This window comes from Geotrypetes seraphini, chromosome 10, assembly GCF_902459505.1.
Source record: "Geotrypetes seraphini chromosome 10, aGeoSer1.1, whole genome shotgun sequence".
NCBI lineage: Eukaryota > Metazoa > Chordata > Amphibia > Gymnophiona > Dermophiidae > Geotrypetes > Geotrypetes seraphini.
Window position 1 is genome coordinate 96,749,811 of NC_047093.1, and position 17,166 is coordinate 96,766,976.

A 17,166-nucleotide genomic window follows, 5' to 3' on the forward strand; every position below is an offset into this window, starting at 1 on the left:
TGTGGGTCAAGGAACTTTAACATGGCTGGGTTTTGAATGGGGTTTAGACAAGTGTCTAGAGGAAAAGTCCATGAACCATTATTAGCTAGGTTGATTTGAGAAAGCTACTGCTTATTAAAAAAATAGGTGACAAACAATGGATATGCTCTGAGATCATTGAGTTACTTCCTAGTGATCCAAATTGGTCACTGTGCTCATGGTATGTCTCAGATGATCAAAGAATCAACAAAAGATGGATCTCCACAAAGACACCAATAATAGAAACACAGTGGTGACCATCAAATGCTGAGGCAAAGTAACTAAAAATTCCAATTCAATTTCATCACCATTTATGGAGAGAAAATAACACTGACCCAATACGGCTATGTTTTGGTGTATGTTACCTGCATCATGGGTCTACGACTAAACCATGTTCACATATGTCAGTGTAATATCACTGTCGGTATGAAGCAAAAAATATCAATCTTTCTTTACTTTTCATGAGCTGTTTGAAACCAGCAACTCCCAGGAAACCCATTTTCAGTGCAGAAGAAACAGTTTATCCTGACATCTTATTTTCTAGCCTCCACACTCTGCCTCTGGCTGGCAACAGACATTGCATTGGGAAGAGAGATCATTTACAGTGGCTAGAGAACAAGGGGGGTCTGGATAAACTGTTTTCTACACAGAAAACAGGTTCCCAGGAATTGCTGGTTTCAGTTGTCTCCTGAAAAGTAAAGAAAATGATATTAAATTGGATTTTTTTTTTTTGTCACGTCACCTCTTCATTTGATGGTCCCCGCTGTCCTGCTGCTGGAGGATGTCACCAATCTGGAAAAGCTAGTATGAATGCTGCTGGATTGCACTTGTATCTACTGTATAGCACTGTAATCAGTATACTTGATTCTTTTGAAAGTCGCACATTAAGCCAATCTCCCTTAGCCCAGTACTGGCATTGTTTAATGTTCACCCCTTCCCTTTCCTTCACACCATCCCAAATCTACAGACTTGCATGCTGTATTCAAGCATGGACTATCACCACCATCTACAAATATTGCCTGCAGGACTCTTTGCAACTCAAGCTAGGTACTTGGGACCTGGGCTGGCCACTGTTGGAAACAGGATACTAGGCTTGATGGACCTTTAGTCTGTCCCAGTATGTTCTTATGTTCTTAATTTTTAATATATTTTTATAATGCTACTACTCATACTTGCAGTACAGTAGTAATAAATTTTGAGGTACAATATGTTGCTGTCCAAAAAGCTTACATTCTAAGTGGGTACCTGGGGCTATAGGCAGCAGAATGAGGTGGGCCACTGGAATCATGGCCCAACTAGTATTTTGCCCAACACATCAGCAACGATTATGGAATTTGGGATTAGAAATTGGTTTGTTTGAACTCGCCTGCCCCCAAAAATTGTTCTGCTGCCCCTTGCCTGTGACAATGGAGGTAAGTCCACAGAGAGGCCCCAGACTGTTTGGCTAACTCTACAATTTTTCTATACTTCAAAAAGACCAGTCTCACATGTGAAAAACTGGAGCTGTTGAGAGAGGCTAGAAAGCATTGGCAATTTAAGAACAAAAGGGGCAGTGTTCAGTCATTCTCACTGGTAAAATAATATTTTACCCATGGAAATGTGCTCAGTTGCAAATTGCCTACACTTTGTTGTGAGTGCATGCATTATGGACAACACGTGTGCTTGTACTCGCATTCAGCATAGATATCCCCCAGGGGTTAGGGTAGGGATGGAAACAGTTTGCTTGCTTTTTCAAAAGTCATGCTGTTTTGGTTGGGGGGGGGAGAAGTGTCTACACAAAAAAAGAGGTGGAAGCATCTTCTGTGAGATCTGCTTCCCTTGAGCACTTGTATGTGATAGTCCATGCTTTTTTTGTAGGTCTTGTGATAGCATGCACCACAGCTGGTCTCACTGCATTGATTGTGGCTGCTTTGTGTTGGTGCAGGTAAGTGAATACTTGATCACTTGATTTGATTTTTTTTTTTTTAAACAATATGCTCTTTAAATCAAGAGTATCCTATATAGAACATGTACTGGCAGAACATTCACTTATGAAAGTGCCCACATTTACACATTACGTGATACTACACAAAATCTCACCAAAGTGAAGTGAAGGAAATACAAAATATCCAATTAAATTCAAAACTCCCTAATTTACCAAAAGTCACTATAAGACGAAAGAAAAGGCCTCAGGTCACTGGCAAGCCTACTTAAGCTCAACCACCTCTGCCCACATCATTGGCATAAAATACTTTCGTTGAAAGTGACTAATCGCCACAAAAAATTGTTACATGGGTTCCAGATTCTCTACACAATATAGCTTGCTATATTAACACTTAGAGACCCAAATATAGAAAAAAACGTAAAAAAAATTTTTCGAACGTTCACATGTTGTTATAGGAGGCTTGTGATCCCTAAATCAGTGTTTTTTTTTTATTTTGACATTTTAGTAACTTTTGGGGAGGATGTTGTAAAATTGCAACGCTGGGCCTGTAAGGTAGCAGAATTTCAATAGTGTCACTCTCTCTCTGAACACATGTAAGGAATAATTAAAAGTTTATTTGTACTTTACAGCTTATAAAGACCCACCTAAGTTTATGTATATACACAACAACAATAGTATAATAAAGAAAAAAGTAATTTTTATTATCAATTTAATACAAAAAATGAGTATCATATAAAAACGCAAATTTTTCCCTGTGAAGCGCCCATTGACTTAAGAACATAAGAACATAAGCAGTGCCTCCGCTGGGTCAGACCTCAGGTCCATCTTGCCCAGCAGTCCGCTCTCGCGGCGGCCCGAACAGGTCACGGCCTGTCTGAGACACCAGAAGGGGCCCCCTTGCCACCTTGGTTTCCCATTGAGTTTTATCTTCCCATCGAAGTCCTAACCCTCCGGTCTTGCACATGCACGACCTGGTCGGATTTCTATACTTATTACTTGGTTTGCTTTCTATACCTGTGTTACATCCCAGCACCTCTCTCAGTATCCCACGATCCCCCTATCCCTCAGGAATCCGTCCAATCCCTGTTTGAATCCCTGTACCGTACTCTGCCTGATCACTTCCTCCGGTAGCGCATTCCAAGTGTCCACGACCCTTTGGGTGAAGAAAAACTTCCTTGCATTTGTTCTGAACCTATCTCCCTTCAGTTTCTCCGAATGCCCCCTCGTGCCTGTTGACCCCTTCAGCCTGAAGAATCTGTCCCTATCCACCCTCTCTATGCCCCTCATGATCTTGAAGGTCTCTATCATATCTCCCCTGAGCCTCCTTTTTTCCAGAGAGAAGAGCCCCAGCCTATCCAACCTCTCGGCATATGGGCAGTGTTCCAGCCCTCTTACCAGTTTCGTTGCTCTCCTTTGGACTCTCTCAAGCACTGCCATGTCCTTCTTGAGGTACGGCGACCAGTATTGAACGCAGTATTCCAGATGTGGACGCACCATAGCTCTATACAATGGCATGATGACTTCCCGCGTCCTGGTTGTTATGCCCCTCTTTATGATGCCCAGCATTCTGTTGGCTTTTTTCGAGGCTGCTGCGCACTGTGCAGATGGCTTCAGTGATGCATCTACCAGCACACCCAAGTCTCTCTCAAGACTGCTGTCTCCCAATAATGCCCCCCCCCAATTTGTATTTGAACAGCGGGTTCTTTTTACCTATATGCATGACCTTGCATTTTTCCACGTTAAAGCGCATTTGCCATTTGTTTGCCCAGTCTTCCAGCTTGTCCAGGTCCCTTTGCAGGTCCTCACACTCCTCCCTAGACCTAACTCTGCCGCACAGTTTGGTATCGTCTGCAAATTTTATAACCTCGCACTTTGCCTCTTTTTCCAGGTCATTGATAAATATGTTGAAGAGTAACGGCTCCAGCACCGATCCCTGTGGCACACCGCTCGTGACTCCCCGCCAGTCAGAGTATTGTCCCTTTACTCCGACCCTCTGCAGTCTACCCGACAACCAGTGCTCGATCCATCTGTGCACATCCCCTCCCACCCCGTGGTTCCACAGTTTCCTAAGCAGCCTTTCATGTGGCACCTTGTCGAAAGCCTTTTGAAAATCAAGGTAAATGATGTCTATAGGTTCCCCATTGTCCACCCGACTGCTTATTCCCTCAAAGAAGTGCAGAAGGTTCGTTAAGCATGACCTTCCCTTACAGAATCCATGCTGGCTTGTTCTCAGTAGGCCATATCTCTCGATATGCTCGCAAATACCATCCTTGATCATAGCTTCCACCATCTTCCCTATAATTGAAGTCAGGCTCACCGGCCTGTAGTTTCCGGGGTCACCCCTCGATCCCTTCTTGAAGATAGGTGTGACATTCGCCAATTTCCAGTCCTCTGGTACCTCTCCAGTTTTCAAGGATAGGTTGCAAACATGCTGGATTGTGCCCACTATTTCTTGTCTTAGTTCTTTCAGAACTCTTGGGTGGATCCCGTCCGGGCCCGGTGATTTGCCGCATTTTAACCTGTCTATCTGCTTGAGGACATCCTCCTTACTTACCTCTATGTGTTCTAATTTTTCAGCCTGTTCCCCACTCATGAGCTCCTCTGAGTCTGGTATATTAGATGTGTCTTCTCTCGTGAAAACCGACGAGAAGAACGTGTTCAACCTCTCAGCTATCTCTTTATCCTCCTTGATCACTCCCTTCCTATCCCCATCGTCCAACGGCCCCCACCTCCTCTCTCGCTGGTCGCTTCCCCTTTACGTAACTGAAGAATGCCTTGAAGTTTTTCGCCTCCCTGGCCAGCCCCTCTTCATATTTCCCTTTTGCTTTTCTAACCTCTCGGTGGCATTCCTTTTGGCATTTCTATCAGCGGTAATCAAGAAATTTCGTGTTTTTGCACAAAAAATTTCATGTTAGCGCAAATCTTTTGGCAGTTTTGTCCCAGCGTTGAATCTTCTCCACTGGTTGTGGGCCAGCAAAGGAAGACACAAGTGTAACCTGTCTGTTGTCAAACCATTTCACAGCACAAATGTTGTGATTTGACTCCACTCTGACATCAAAGCTTCCTCTTCCCTTTTTCTTCAAGCTTTTCTCATCCTCAAGATTACAGTTTGGAAGGCGCACTTGTCTGGCTGTTCCTGTGTAATGAATTCCACAATCCAGCAGCCTAACTATCAATGGGATGCTGGTGAAAAAGTTGTCTGCATAGATCTTGTAGTTGTGACTATGTGGAAGTGTGGAAGCAAGTTTCATCACAACATCCCCTGATAGTCCAAGTTCAGATCTTGCCCGTATTCCATTCACACTGCCTTGGTACACATCAAAATCACAAAGTATACCAGAGATTCCAGTCCTTGCCCACAGCTTGAACCCCCATGGGTTTGGCTTGCCACGCATGTACTGTTTGATGCTGCTGAATTTCCCCCTGAAAGGGATCATCATTTCATCAACAGAGTTATGTTCTTCAGGGACCACTTTTAGGCATTTCTCTCTGAAAGCATCAAGCCATGGTCTGAGTTTCCAGAGTTTGTCACTTTTTTGTTCCATCTCAGACACGGTTAGATTGTTCACAAAATGTAATGATGTCAACAGAGACTGGAATCTGTTTTGTGACATTACATCAGCGACAGGACTGTATCTTGTGTCTGCTTCCCAGTACATACGGACTCCAGGCATTTGGACAAGACCCATCTTCAGATACATGCCAATCATCTGCTCTATTTCCTTTGTGTTTATAGATGATCCTTTCTTCTGAAAACTGTACTGATTTGTGTTATCTGCCAGAGCGTTGATCATATCTTCTGTCACAAACTTCTGAAAGTACTCCAGTGGTGTGCAGAGGGAATGGACATCATTACTGACATCCTGACCAGAAAAATCAGTACTGGGAGAGATGAAATTCTTTTTCAGCCATCGATATCTGTCACGGGGCCCAGTCTTGGCATCAGGATGTTCTGCCTCTGTTGGGATGATTTGAACATCAGAAGTTAGGTGGTCATCGGGTAATTTATTTTCCTTGTCCACTTCACCGATAACTCCATATTCCACAACTTCTATCAAGTAGACCTATTGTTCAATTAGACATGCAAACACTTTAATCCTCACCTCCTGGAGATTTATCACCTTCTCAAGTTTAAAGTGCAGACAAAACCTTGCTATCACTTTGACCCACTGTTGTAAAATTACAACATAGAAATAACCAGCTCTAAATCTCTTAAAATCAGTATATTCAATGATGTCATAAAATCTGCATGATCTACACATATTAATGATCACATAAAAAAATATTTCAAGCTTTTTACTTACTTTAGTCCTGATGTATCCCGTCCAAAACAACAAGATGATATACTCCAAAGCAGGCAACAGGGTTGTATGACTTCATGGCCAGATAAACAGACCTATTTACACATTCAACCATCCAATGGTGTTGCTGAACTGAACAATAGGTTCTATTAGTAATGTACATGAAGTTTTAAAAAGAAAAAAAATGGGGGAGGGTTTATTTTGTAGCCTTAAATGTGATGTTGTAATATTACAACACTGGGTCTCAGGGGAGTGCAGACAAAACCTTGCTATCACTTTGACCCACTGTTGTAAAATTACAACATAGAAATAACCAGCTCTAAATCTCTTAAAATCAGTATATTCAATGATGTCATAAAATCTGCATGATCTACACATATTAATGATCACATAAAAAAATATTTCAAGCTTTTTACTTACTTTAGTCCTGATGTATCCCATCCAAAACAACAAGATGATATACTCCAAAGCAGGCAACAGGGTTGTATGACTTCATGGCCAGATAAACAGACCTATTTACACATTCAACCATCCAATGGTGTTGCAGAACTGAACAATAGGTTCTATTAGTAATGTACATGAAGTTTTAAAAAGAAAAAAAATGGGGGAGGGTTTATTTTGTAGCCTTAAATGTGATGTTGTAATATTACAACACTGGGTCTCTGGGGGTTAAAGCTATCACATTATGTGGTACACATAAATGTACAGAATACTGGTATTTTCATGGATATATAACATAATAAATGATAGCAGATACAGCACAGCTACTTACCTGTAACGGGTGTTATCCAAGAACAACAGGAAGATATTCTCACATGGAGTGACGACATCCACAGAACCTGGCTAGGACCGTACAAAATAAACTGTCACTTTAAAAGTAAAAAAAAAGACTGTCTATATTGTGCCCGCACGCGCAGGTGCTAGCTCACGGGACCTTCAGTTCCAACAAAGCTAAGAAGCCAAGAAGGGGAGGTAGGTGGGTTGTGAAAATATCTGCCTACTGTCCTTGAATAACACCTGTTACAGGTAAGTAACTGTGTTTTAACCCAAGGCAGCATATTCTCACATGTGGGGACTCCCCACCTAACATACAAGGTTGGAGGGAAATTGGCTTCTAATTAGACAGTAAACTTTGGAGAACTTTGAGGCATGTCCTGTAGGCAGTCAGCAAGCGTTGGCTCCTCTCCTCCTCCCCGGCGTCTGGCAGCACACAATTCTGTAAAAGGTAAGCACCTATCACATGTTGCCTAGCGATGCCTAATGCTTAAAAAAAAAAAAAAAAACAACCACAATCACACAACCAGCCACTCCAACAGGCACACCAGTCTCCCTCATCCACAAGGCCCCGGGGAACAGGACAAAGGCAGGAACAAACCAACGAGAAAGGCTGGTTAAAAGGCATTCAACACTAAGCTCCTAGCCCGAGAGGGTAATGACTGAATGTATGCGTCCCAAGTCAACAGGAAGGCCTTCTTCCATTTGAAAGAGAGGCGAGCATGACACTGCTCCATAAGCATTAAACTATGGAGACGGTTTCGCCAGGCCCAGAAAGCAGGTGTGGTCGGCTGCAGCCAGACACTCAAAATAGTTTTCTTGCCCCGAGCAGCAGCCCTTCAAAGCAGCAACCGATACCCCCTTGCAGTAATATAAAAAGATTCATATCTATCTAACAAAAAGCCTGCCGGTGACATTGGAAGAGATTGCCCAAAAAGGCGCTCAAGATATCGAAGAATAGCCCTCCAAAACGCTTTTGCCTAATACTTAAATGGGCATGTTTGGAGATAGAGACAAAGATAGACACTGAAGAGAACTTAGGCATCTGCAATGTAGGCCAGAAAAACCCTGGCCTACTTTATCAGCACCTAAGTTTTGTGATAGGTGCCATAAGGCGTGATTCTGTAAATGGCACCTAAATACGATTGACATCCAGGCGGTGCCTGCTAATTTAGGCACCATTTATAGAATCTGATCCATAATGTCTGTAAATTTCAGCAAAGTAACTAAGCGCTATTCTGTAAAGGCAAGCGTAAATGGCATAGAATGTAAATGCATGGCAAAGTGGAGCATGGTAATGGCATGGGTAGTACTGCCACTTTATGCATGCAAATTACAGAATACTGTAAATCATGCGTGCCCTTGCCACATTTAAGTGCCTGGTGTTACGCCAGGTCTATGGCTAATGTAACCATGGATATGTAAATATAAGGTGTGCCAATGCTGAGCTAGCATTCTGTTATGGAATCTGGCCCTTCAGATGACAATATAAAGAATAGGCTATCACCGCACAGCATTGGGGTGCCTAAAAGGAAGGTAAGATTTCATTGTATGACTACCATCAAAAATTAAATGCCCGAGTTTCTTCTTGGTTTGCTTTTCTTTTTTGTTGGGGGGGGGGGGGGTGAGGTGGGAAAGGGTGGTCAGATAAGTATGGAAATTCAAGATCTTCTGTGTTTAATAGCAAGCAAAATACTTGTACAAGTATAGTGTGTGGTCTAATTTCCTGTATTTTATCCAGTCTTATAACAAAGTATTTTTTTCTACTAGATTTGGATTGGTGGTGGAGTGATTGGGAGTTTGAAGAAAAATATGAGTGTTTTGTCCCTTTAATAGGGTTGAAATTTAAAGCTAACTCATTCCTGAACCATATTTTAATTACACTTACTTTAAAAATTCAAAACCTCAAAGAAATACTGATGAAACAATTAAATGTTTAGAAACGTAAATAAAAAGGAAAATCAACTCATAAACATGTAAGAAACTTAAGACCATGAGAGCATAAAAGGTGTGTTAAAACTTGAAACGTATACAGTGTGATTAGTGCCACCTTGTATGATTATATATATATATATATATATATATATATATATATATAATCATACAAGGTGGCACTAATCACACATGTAGATTTATAATGTATGCGTGGAATTTTATTAAATTGTGAAAATGCTCTGACTTTAACGTTATATCCATGTCATTCTGGGGTCAAAATACAAGCATTCTTTCCTTTTTTTAAATGTGTCTCAGGGAGAAGTAACAGTAAAGCCTACAAATTCCATGAGTACTTTTTCCTCTTGAAAATAACATACAGATTTGAAAATGTAATCTCTGCCACACTTTCCCTCTGTGTCCTAAATATAGGGGCTGCTAATTGTTACTCAATTGAAAATATGCTGATCGCTGTATGTCATTTTAGCCAGGAAAAGCCTGACTAATTGCCCCTTATTTATTTAAATGGTAAATTGTAGATTTTGTGACAAAATGCCAGAGAGAAAAAAAAACAAATCGTAGAAGGTCCTGAAGATCATGTACGTTTTTCATTAACCTTGTATTTTTCAACCCTGTGAAGGTTAAAGAAGGAAATCAGATTGGCTCAGAAAACAGATTACACGGCTCAGAAAGCACCTGGCCCACCTCCTTATGACAAGACTTCGGTAAGTTCATGCAAAATTTATTTATAATGATATTGTATTTATATGCTGCACCAACCACAAATTTTGGTTCAGGACAATTTACAAAAAGAATATAAAAATGGAAAAGCATTCATAAAAATTCATACACGATTAGAAGTGACAAGTCATTTAAAATGCTTACCGTATTTTTCGCTCCATAAGACGCACAGATTTAGAGGAGGAAAACAAGAAGAAAAACATTTTGAACCAAATTCTCCCTGCCAGGCTCTGCACCCAACCCCACACTCCTTGCCAAGCACTGAACCCTGTCCCCCCTCCCTGCCAGGCTCTGTACCCTGTCCCCCCCTCTGGTGATCTAGTGGTAGGTAGGGACAGGGCAGGCAGGCCTAGTGGCTGGCAGGCAGGTAGGGACAGGGCACACAGGCAGGCCTCCCCCTCCCAGGCATCCCTCCCAGGCAGGCAGGCAACCCCCCTAGACAGGCAGGCAGGCCTCCCCCCTCCCAGGCAGCTCCCCTAGGCAGGCAGGCAGTCTTTCCCACTCCCAGGCAGCCCCCCGAGGCAGGCAAGAAGGCAGACCTCCCCCCTCCCAATCAGCCACCCAGGCAGGCTTCCCCCCTCCTAGGCAGCTCTCCCAGGCAGCCCCCCCTCCTGGCAGGCAAGCAAGCAAGCAGGCCTCCCCCCCTCCAGGCCTCCCTGCAGGCAGACAGACCCAGCCTCTCCATGCTCCCTCCCTATTTTTAATTTGGCAGGGCAGGCCCCTGCCCCCTCCCCCTTTACCTTTTTTTCCATATGGTGCCCTCCCTCGCTGGACGCGGCTGCCTGCCTAGTCCCTGCCGGTTCCCGCAAGCAGTGACGGCTGACGCGGCTGCCTCCGAGTCCTCTTCCCTTGCTGCAGAGCGGCACACAAGGCTGCCTGCCTGGTCCTACGCTGCTTCCCGAGAGAGTTCTTGCAGGAAGCAGCGCGGGATCAGGCAGGCAGCCCTATGCGCCACTCTGCTGCAAGGGAAAGGAAGAGGACTCAGAGGCAGCCGCGTCAGCCATCACTGCTTGCGGGGACCAGGCTTGGGGGGGGAAGATTGGGTATTCGCTCCATAAGACCCCCTTTTTGGTGGTGGAAAAAGTGCATCTTATGGAGCAAAAAATACAGTAAGTATTTAGGGGTGGGGGGGACGCTAGTGAGCATTTCAAGAGATGGTGGCATGACTGCATTGCTCCAGCAGAAATTTCCTTTGAAATATTTTTTCATCGGCACTAACATTTTCTCACTCACCTCAAAATATCACATTTGACCGATAAAATGATGGCCAACTCCAAGATGGGAAAAAGATACAAGCTGGAACCAGCCTCTCTGCAAAAATCAGCACTGGAAAATAAAGAAGAGGACTTCACACAATCTATCTTAACAGAACAGTGGGCCCTGCAAGAACTATTTTTAGAAACTAAGGATGACAGATCTGAAATAAAAACAGATCTAGCTGCCATGAAACTAGATCTTTCTCAATTTCAGACATGCATGGAAGAATTAGAAACTAAACAAGCTGCATCGCAGGATTCAATTAAGACCTTACAAGGTCAAATAAAATGCATGGCCCAATTGGAGAGAGACCTTGAGGAAGCCAACATGTAGTCAAGACGCAACAACTTTCGCATACTAGGTACACCGGTCAAGAAGGCTCTGATGTGATAAAATATCATGCCCAAAGTTTTGGATATTTGCTTTTCTAAAGACTTTGAGATCAATAGAGCTCACAGGGTTCCCTCTTACATGCTAACCAATTCACAGTACCCTAGACCGATCGTGGTCCGTCTTCTCTGTTACAGCCAAATCACCGAGATAATGCTAAGAGCTAAAATAAAATCTCCCCTTAAATACGAGGGCTGCAACATCCATTTTGTCACAGACCTGAGTAAGAACACAGCCCAACTAAGAAAGCAGCTTCTTGCATACAGACCAAACTTGCGTGAGCTGAAGGCACAGTATGGCATGTTCTACCCCAAAAGAATGAGGGTCATCATTAATAACATCACAAAGGATTTCTCAGATCCCAAAGCGCTCGCAGATCACTTTGAAAATCTCCAACCAACCGCTATCGATGTGGCTTAATTCCTACTTATTGGAGTACTCACAGCTTTTTCATGGATCGCTTTACAATGCTGAGCACATGGCACCATTCTTCACATTTTTCTCTTATCTGGTAATCTGCGCAGATTTTATGCTTCCATATCCGGATTCATTTCCAACACCGCATTGCTCTAGCTACATGTTACGTATTATACTTTGATAAACAAACTCAGCAGCTATATAGTCCTGCTTTTGTTTGCTCTGTTTGTTTTACCTACGGTGATCAAGGCCTGCTTGCAATTTGGCGCCATAATTGCATTGCTGATTTCACTACTGGTCTGACGGAATCTCACCTAATGAATCTTTACTCTCAAGTAAGAAGGTTACACAAGATATCAACTAGCAACTAGATGTCACACGCTGCAGTTTTGTACTTAGTCTGTTTATATATGCTGACATGATCCACAGTGTATTCTGATCCTTCTTACGCTTATATAGGCATCATAACTTGTCAATAGCTAATCAATGTCCTGTCTTAAAAGATACTAAATGTCCTGGATAATAATAGTTATTTTAATATGGTAAGTCCAAATCACTTCTTTCTACAGTTTTTTATGGCATCGTGCCATACCGATCCCCATGTCGCTAATGGAGGAACACTTACATGTACTATGACATTAGGTGAAATCCTCACAACAATATGTAAATCTTTTGCATTTCTATCCTATTGTTTCGGTCTGGAAACTTATTAATGACAATATCTGTTCATTCTGTTATCTTGGTACTATAACTTTCTGTAACAAACAACTTGTCTAAGATATTGTTCTTTATTTATATGTGCCCTGCATGACATGGACAGACATTCAATTATTGTAACCAGTCTGTTTAAGAACAAGTAATATAGCTGATACTTATATAAACATTCAAAAGGTTGTATCTTAAACTGCTCATAGTTAATTAACAGTTTGTTATAAAAATTACTGCTGATTTGGGTTTTAATAATCACTACTTTCATGGACAGATCACATTATCCACTGTAAGCTGTATTGTGTTAATTAACTCACTCTTTTTCAGTCTATTAAGAGGGAACGATGCGCACAATATGTCACAATATGTTATCAATATAACACTTACAAAGTTCTGACAATTGAATTCACTTGTCTTATTCAGAAACGTATTGATGGCAATATCAGGACTATATTGTATTCATGCTACTATAGCCTTAGATGTACTGTCACATAATAGTATATGTATATGTGATTTTATGTCTCTTGATCAGATGTTTATTTCAAATATGCTGAAAATGTTTCAATTAATGTATATTCCGCCAACTTGCAGTTATGCTTCTCTTGTTCTCTCACTAACCACAGAGTCGACTTCATTTTCTTTCCAGACTCTCTGCATGAGGATTGGTCAAGGGTGTCTCTCATCATTTCATATTAGCTGCTTTCAGGGTTATTTCATTAGTGCAGATGCTTTTTTCATCTGATTTTATATTTAATCCACAAGTCTGCTCTTAGGACTTAGACGACAATAGTGTCGAAACACAGACCATGTTGGGTCCATATGTTTCCAGTGATTCAGGCCCTAAACATTTTTAGTGGATTAGTTTTATGTGGATTATTTATCTGTTTTAATAAAGCCTTCATCTTGGACATCAACTCTCCACAACTCTTCTTTGCTTTGTGTTGCCATACCTGACATCTTCCCGCTTTGTCTTCAAATGACATTCAAGAAAAAGGAGGCATCTAACTGGTATAAATTACCTCAGGATTTAAAGACAATTAGACCAAATGATGTGGAGGAAACATGGAATAAAGACTTTAACCTTAATATTAATGAGGGCACATGGCAAAAGATTTGGAATAGTGCTTATGAGATTAGAAGTTCTGCTTCAATGTTACAAACGTCCTATTTTTTTTGCTTCCCAGAGCTTATTGAACACCTTTAAAAATTGCTAAATTAAAAAAGTCTACTGAGGATGGTTGTTGGTCTTGCAAATCATCAACTGAGTTACTGCAACACTTATTATATGACTGTCCATTACTAAAAGACTTTTGGAGTCAGACATGGTCTACCATATTCTCAGTCCTGGAGTTAACTGAACCACTAAATTATAGCATCTTAATTACTGGTATATCTACTACTCAAATATCTGACTTCAAGTATAAGTCAAGGCTAATGCACATTCTATTATTAATCGTGATAAAAGTGGTCCTACACAACTGGAAAGATCTCTCAGCCATGGAATACAACACATGGTGGAACACTATGTCTGTCTGTAAAATATGAACGTAAAGCTCACGAACGCAAAAACTCTATAAAATTCTTCACGAACCTCTGGTCCCCATTACTGGTCTTTTGAAATCATGGGTGTCATAATGGTTGTCCCTAGGGAGCATACACTGATTTAACAATTACCAATTCTGTCAAATAGTCTCATATTACCTTACTGAGATGCATACCCACCATCACTGCACATGTGGAGGGGCATAATAAAAAAAAAAAACGTCTAAGTCCCCTTTTGGCCTAAGGTCTCAAACGTTGAAAGTAGAAGCAGGGAAAATATCCATTATCAAAAAAAAACATCCAAAAGGAGGGTTTTTTTTGATAATGGCCTGCCTCTACGTTCAGCTGTTTAAACGCCCAGAGAACTATGTCTTAACTTACACCATATAATCAACCTACAAAAACCCTAAGTCACAAACGCCCAAAACAAGGGCTTTTAGGCGAAAGAGGAGCCAGTCCTTCGCTTAAAAGCTGGATTCTGTAACCCATGTCTGTCAAAAACAACATCGGTTATAGAATCCCCCCCTAACAATGATCCGTGCAGGAGGGAGCCCAAGCCCTCCTGGCCTATGGCACCACAAACCCCAACTACGTTCGGGGCAAGAGGGAGCCCAAGCCCTCTTGTCCCTCCGACTCCCTGACAGCATCGGGGGCAAGAGGGAGCCCAAGCCCTCTTGCCCCGCGATCCTCAACACCCCCCCCTGCTGAGTCCAATAGGACCAGGAGGGAGCCCAAGTCCTCATGGCCTGGCGATCTACAACCCCCCTCTCCCTCCCCACGATCCGGCCAGGAGGGAGCCCTCTCCGTACCTTAAAAATTGTTGGTCGGATGGCCAGGTGCCAAGCCCGTCCATCCGACAGGCCAGCCATCTCCAGAATGGCTGGCCTTAGGGCCTGATTGGCCCAGGCGGCTCAAACCCCGCCCACAGGTGGGGCTTGAGGCGCCTGGGCCAACTGGAATCGGCCCAGTTGTCTTAAGCACCTCCTGTGGGCAGGGCCTTAGGCACATGGACCCAACCAGCAGTTGTGGGGGGGTTGCATCGAGGGCAGGAGATGCCCTGCCGCGATGCTAACCCTGAAGTGCCGTGGTTCGGAGGGGAGTGGGTGATCGCCATCTCTCCTGCAGCGAACGTTGCAGTAGGGGGTAGGCAGATTGCTGGGGCCGCTGAGCTGCAGGATCAGCTCAGCGGCCCCTTTCCGGCATTTATACCTGTTTTGACTTGGTCTAAGTCAAAACGTATAAGTGCCGACTAGGCAACCTGCCTAAAGTTTTGGTTATACCTGCTGTACGCCTAGGTGTAGGTCGGCCCACCTCATAGAAACATAGAAGATGACGGCAGAAAAGGGCTACAGCCCATCAAGTCTGCCCACTCTGCTTACCCACCCCCTGTCTATGCCCTAATGACCCAATTTTCTTATCTTAACCCTCGTAGGGATCCCACAAGGGTATCCCATTTATTCTTAAAGTCTGGCACACTGTCTGCCTCGATCACCTGCACTGAAAACTTGTTCCAATGATCAACCACTCTCTCTGTGAAGAAATACTTTCTGGTCCCGCCCACCGCCTGCCCTTTCCCCTCCTCCAAAAATGCCTCTTTTTGTTCTATGCGTTTAGAGGCAGGGGAAAGGCCTAAGCTGGTTTTAGATATGTCTAAAACCAGCTTTGATTATGGGTATTTGGACGATCAGGCTTTTTGATCATCCAAGTACCCATTTAGGCCACTTTTTAGACGTGGTTTTTTTTTAATTATTATTATGAGCCCCATAATCGTTTTGTGTTTTTTTTAATCTCAGACACTCTTGACCAACCTGATTTTGTTTTGTCTTCATGACATATACTGTTTATTTTTGTTGTGGATATTTTGTTAGTTCATTGACCTTCCTTATATCCTTGCTCAGATCAATAACACTGTATATGGTCAATGTTTTTCTTCTCTGTTGTAATTAAAAATTCAATAAAAAGCATTGAACTAAAAAAAAAAATAAATGCTTAAGTATGGTAAGCTAAACTGCAACCTATTCTTAGGAATGACTGATCAATGCTGTGCAAAATAGACCAATAATTTCTCTCTCATCTGTTTTTCAGCCTGATGACAAAAAATTGGCCCAGAGTGCTCAGATGTATCACTACCAGCATCAAAAACAGCAGATGTTATCCATGGAAAAGTAAGGAGCTCTAAAACCAAATGGAAATCCGCTTCTCAATAGCATGTTATCTAAACCATGTGATTTGGTTAGGTCCTCTTGAGTCTCTGGGCACTATGATTCAACTTACTTTTATAACATACAGCTGCTAACTGATTGGTCTTGTTCTGTACAGAAAAATAAAAGGTCTGAAAGATACTCTGTTTATAATGACCTGGAAATTAGTGCTTAGACTTGGATGGGTGATTATAGATTGTAATGAAAACCTCTCCTCTTTTCCTGTGCCTAAAGTATCTTCTGTTCAGTAGAAATTATCTTTACTACTACTATTTATTATTTCTATAGCGCTGAAAAGGCATACGCAGCACTGTACATATTAACCTACAATAGACAGTCCCTGCTCAGAAGAGCTTACAGTCTAATTTAGACAGGACATTACAGGGTTGGGGAGATTATGGTAGAGGAAATGATACAGTGGGTGTAGGTATCTGACAGCAGTGAGTGGGAGTTAAGAGTTGAAAGCAGTTTCCAAAAAGTGGGCCTTTTACTTGGATTTGAACACTGTCAGGGATGGAGCAGGACGTATTGATTCAGGAAGCCTGTTCCAGGCATACGGTGCCGCAAGAAAGAAGAGACGGAGTCTGGAGTTGGCAGTGGAAGAGAATATTACAGATAAGAGGGGCTTGCCCAATGAGCGGAGCTCACCGGGGAGGGGGACACCATAGGGGGAGATAAGTGAGGAGAGATATCGGGGGGGCGGGGGGGTCTTCAGAGCGAACGCATTTGTAAGTCAGCAAGAGGAGTTTAAACTGTATTCAGAAATGGACGGGGAGCCAATGAAGTGGCTCGAGGAGAGGGGTAATGTGGGAATAGCGGCTCTCACAGAATATGAGTCGTGCAGCAGAATTTTGAATGGATTGAAAAGGTGAGACGGGTGTGCGGGAGGCCCGAGAGAAGTACATTGCAGTAGTCTAAGTGCGAGGTGATGAGAGCATGGACAAGGGTTTTGGTAGTGTGT

The 17,166-nt window shown here is 42.6% G+C and overlaps 1 protein-coding gene across 1 annotated transcript in view; it reads left to right on the forward strand.

Annotated features, from left to right (window-relative positions):
- Positions 1-17,166, forward strand: part of NPDC1 (neural proliferation, differentiation and control 1) — a 348,849-nt gene that overhangs the window by 312,045 nt on the left and 19,638 nt on the right. The window contains exons 5-7 of the mRNA XM_033959938.1: positions 1,876-1,942; positions 9,590-9,674; positions 16,090-16,169. Coding sequence (XP_033815829.1) covers positions 1,876-1,942; positions 9,590-9,674; positions 16,090-16,169 — 232 coding nt within the window. The remainder of the gene's footprint in view (positions 1-1,875; positions 1,943-9,589; positions 9,675-16,089; positions 16,170-17,166) is intronic.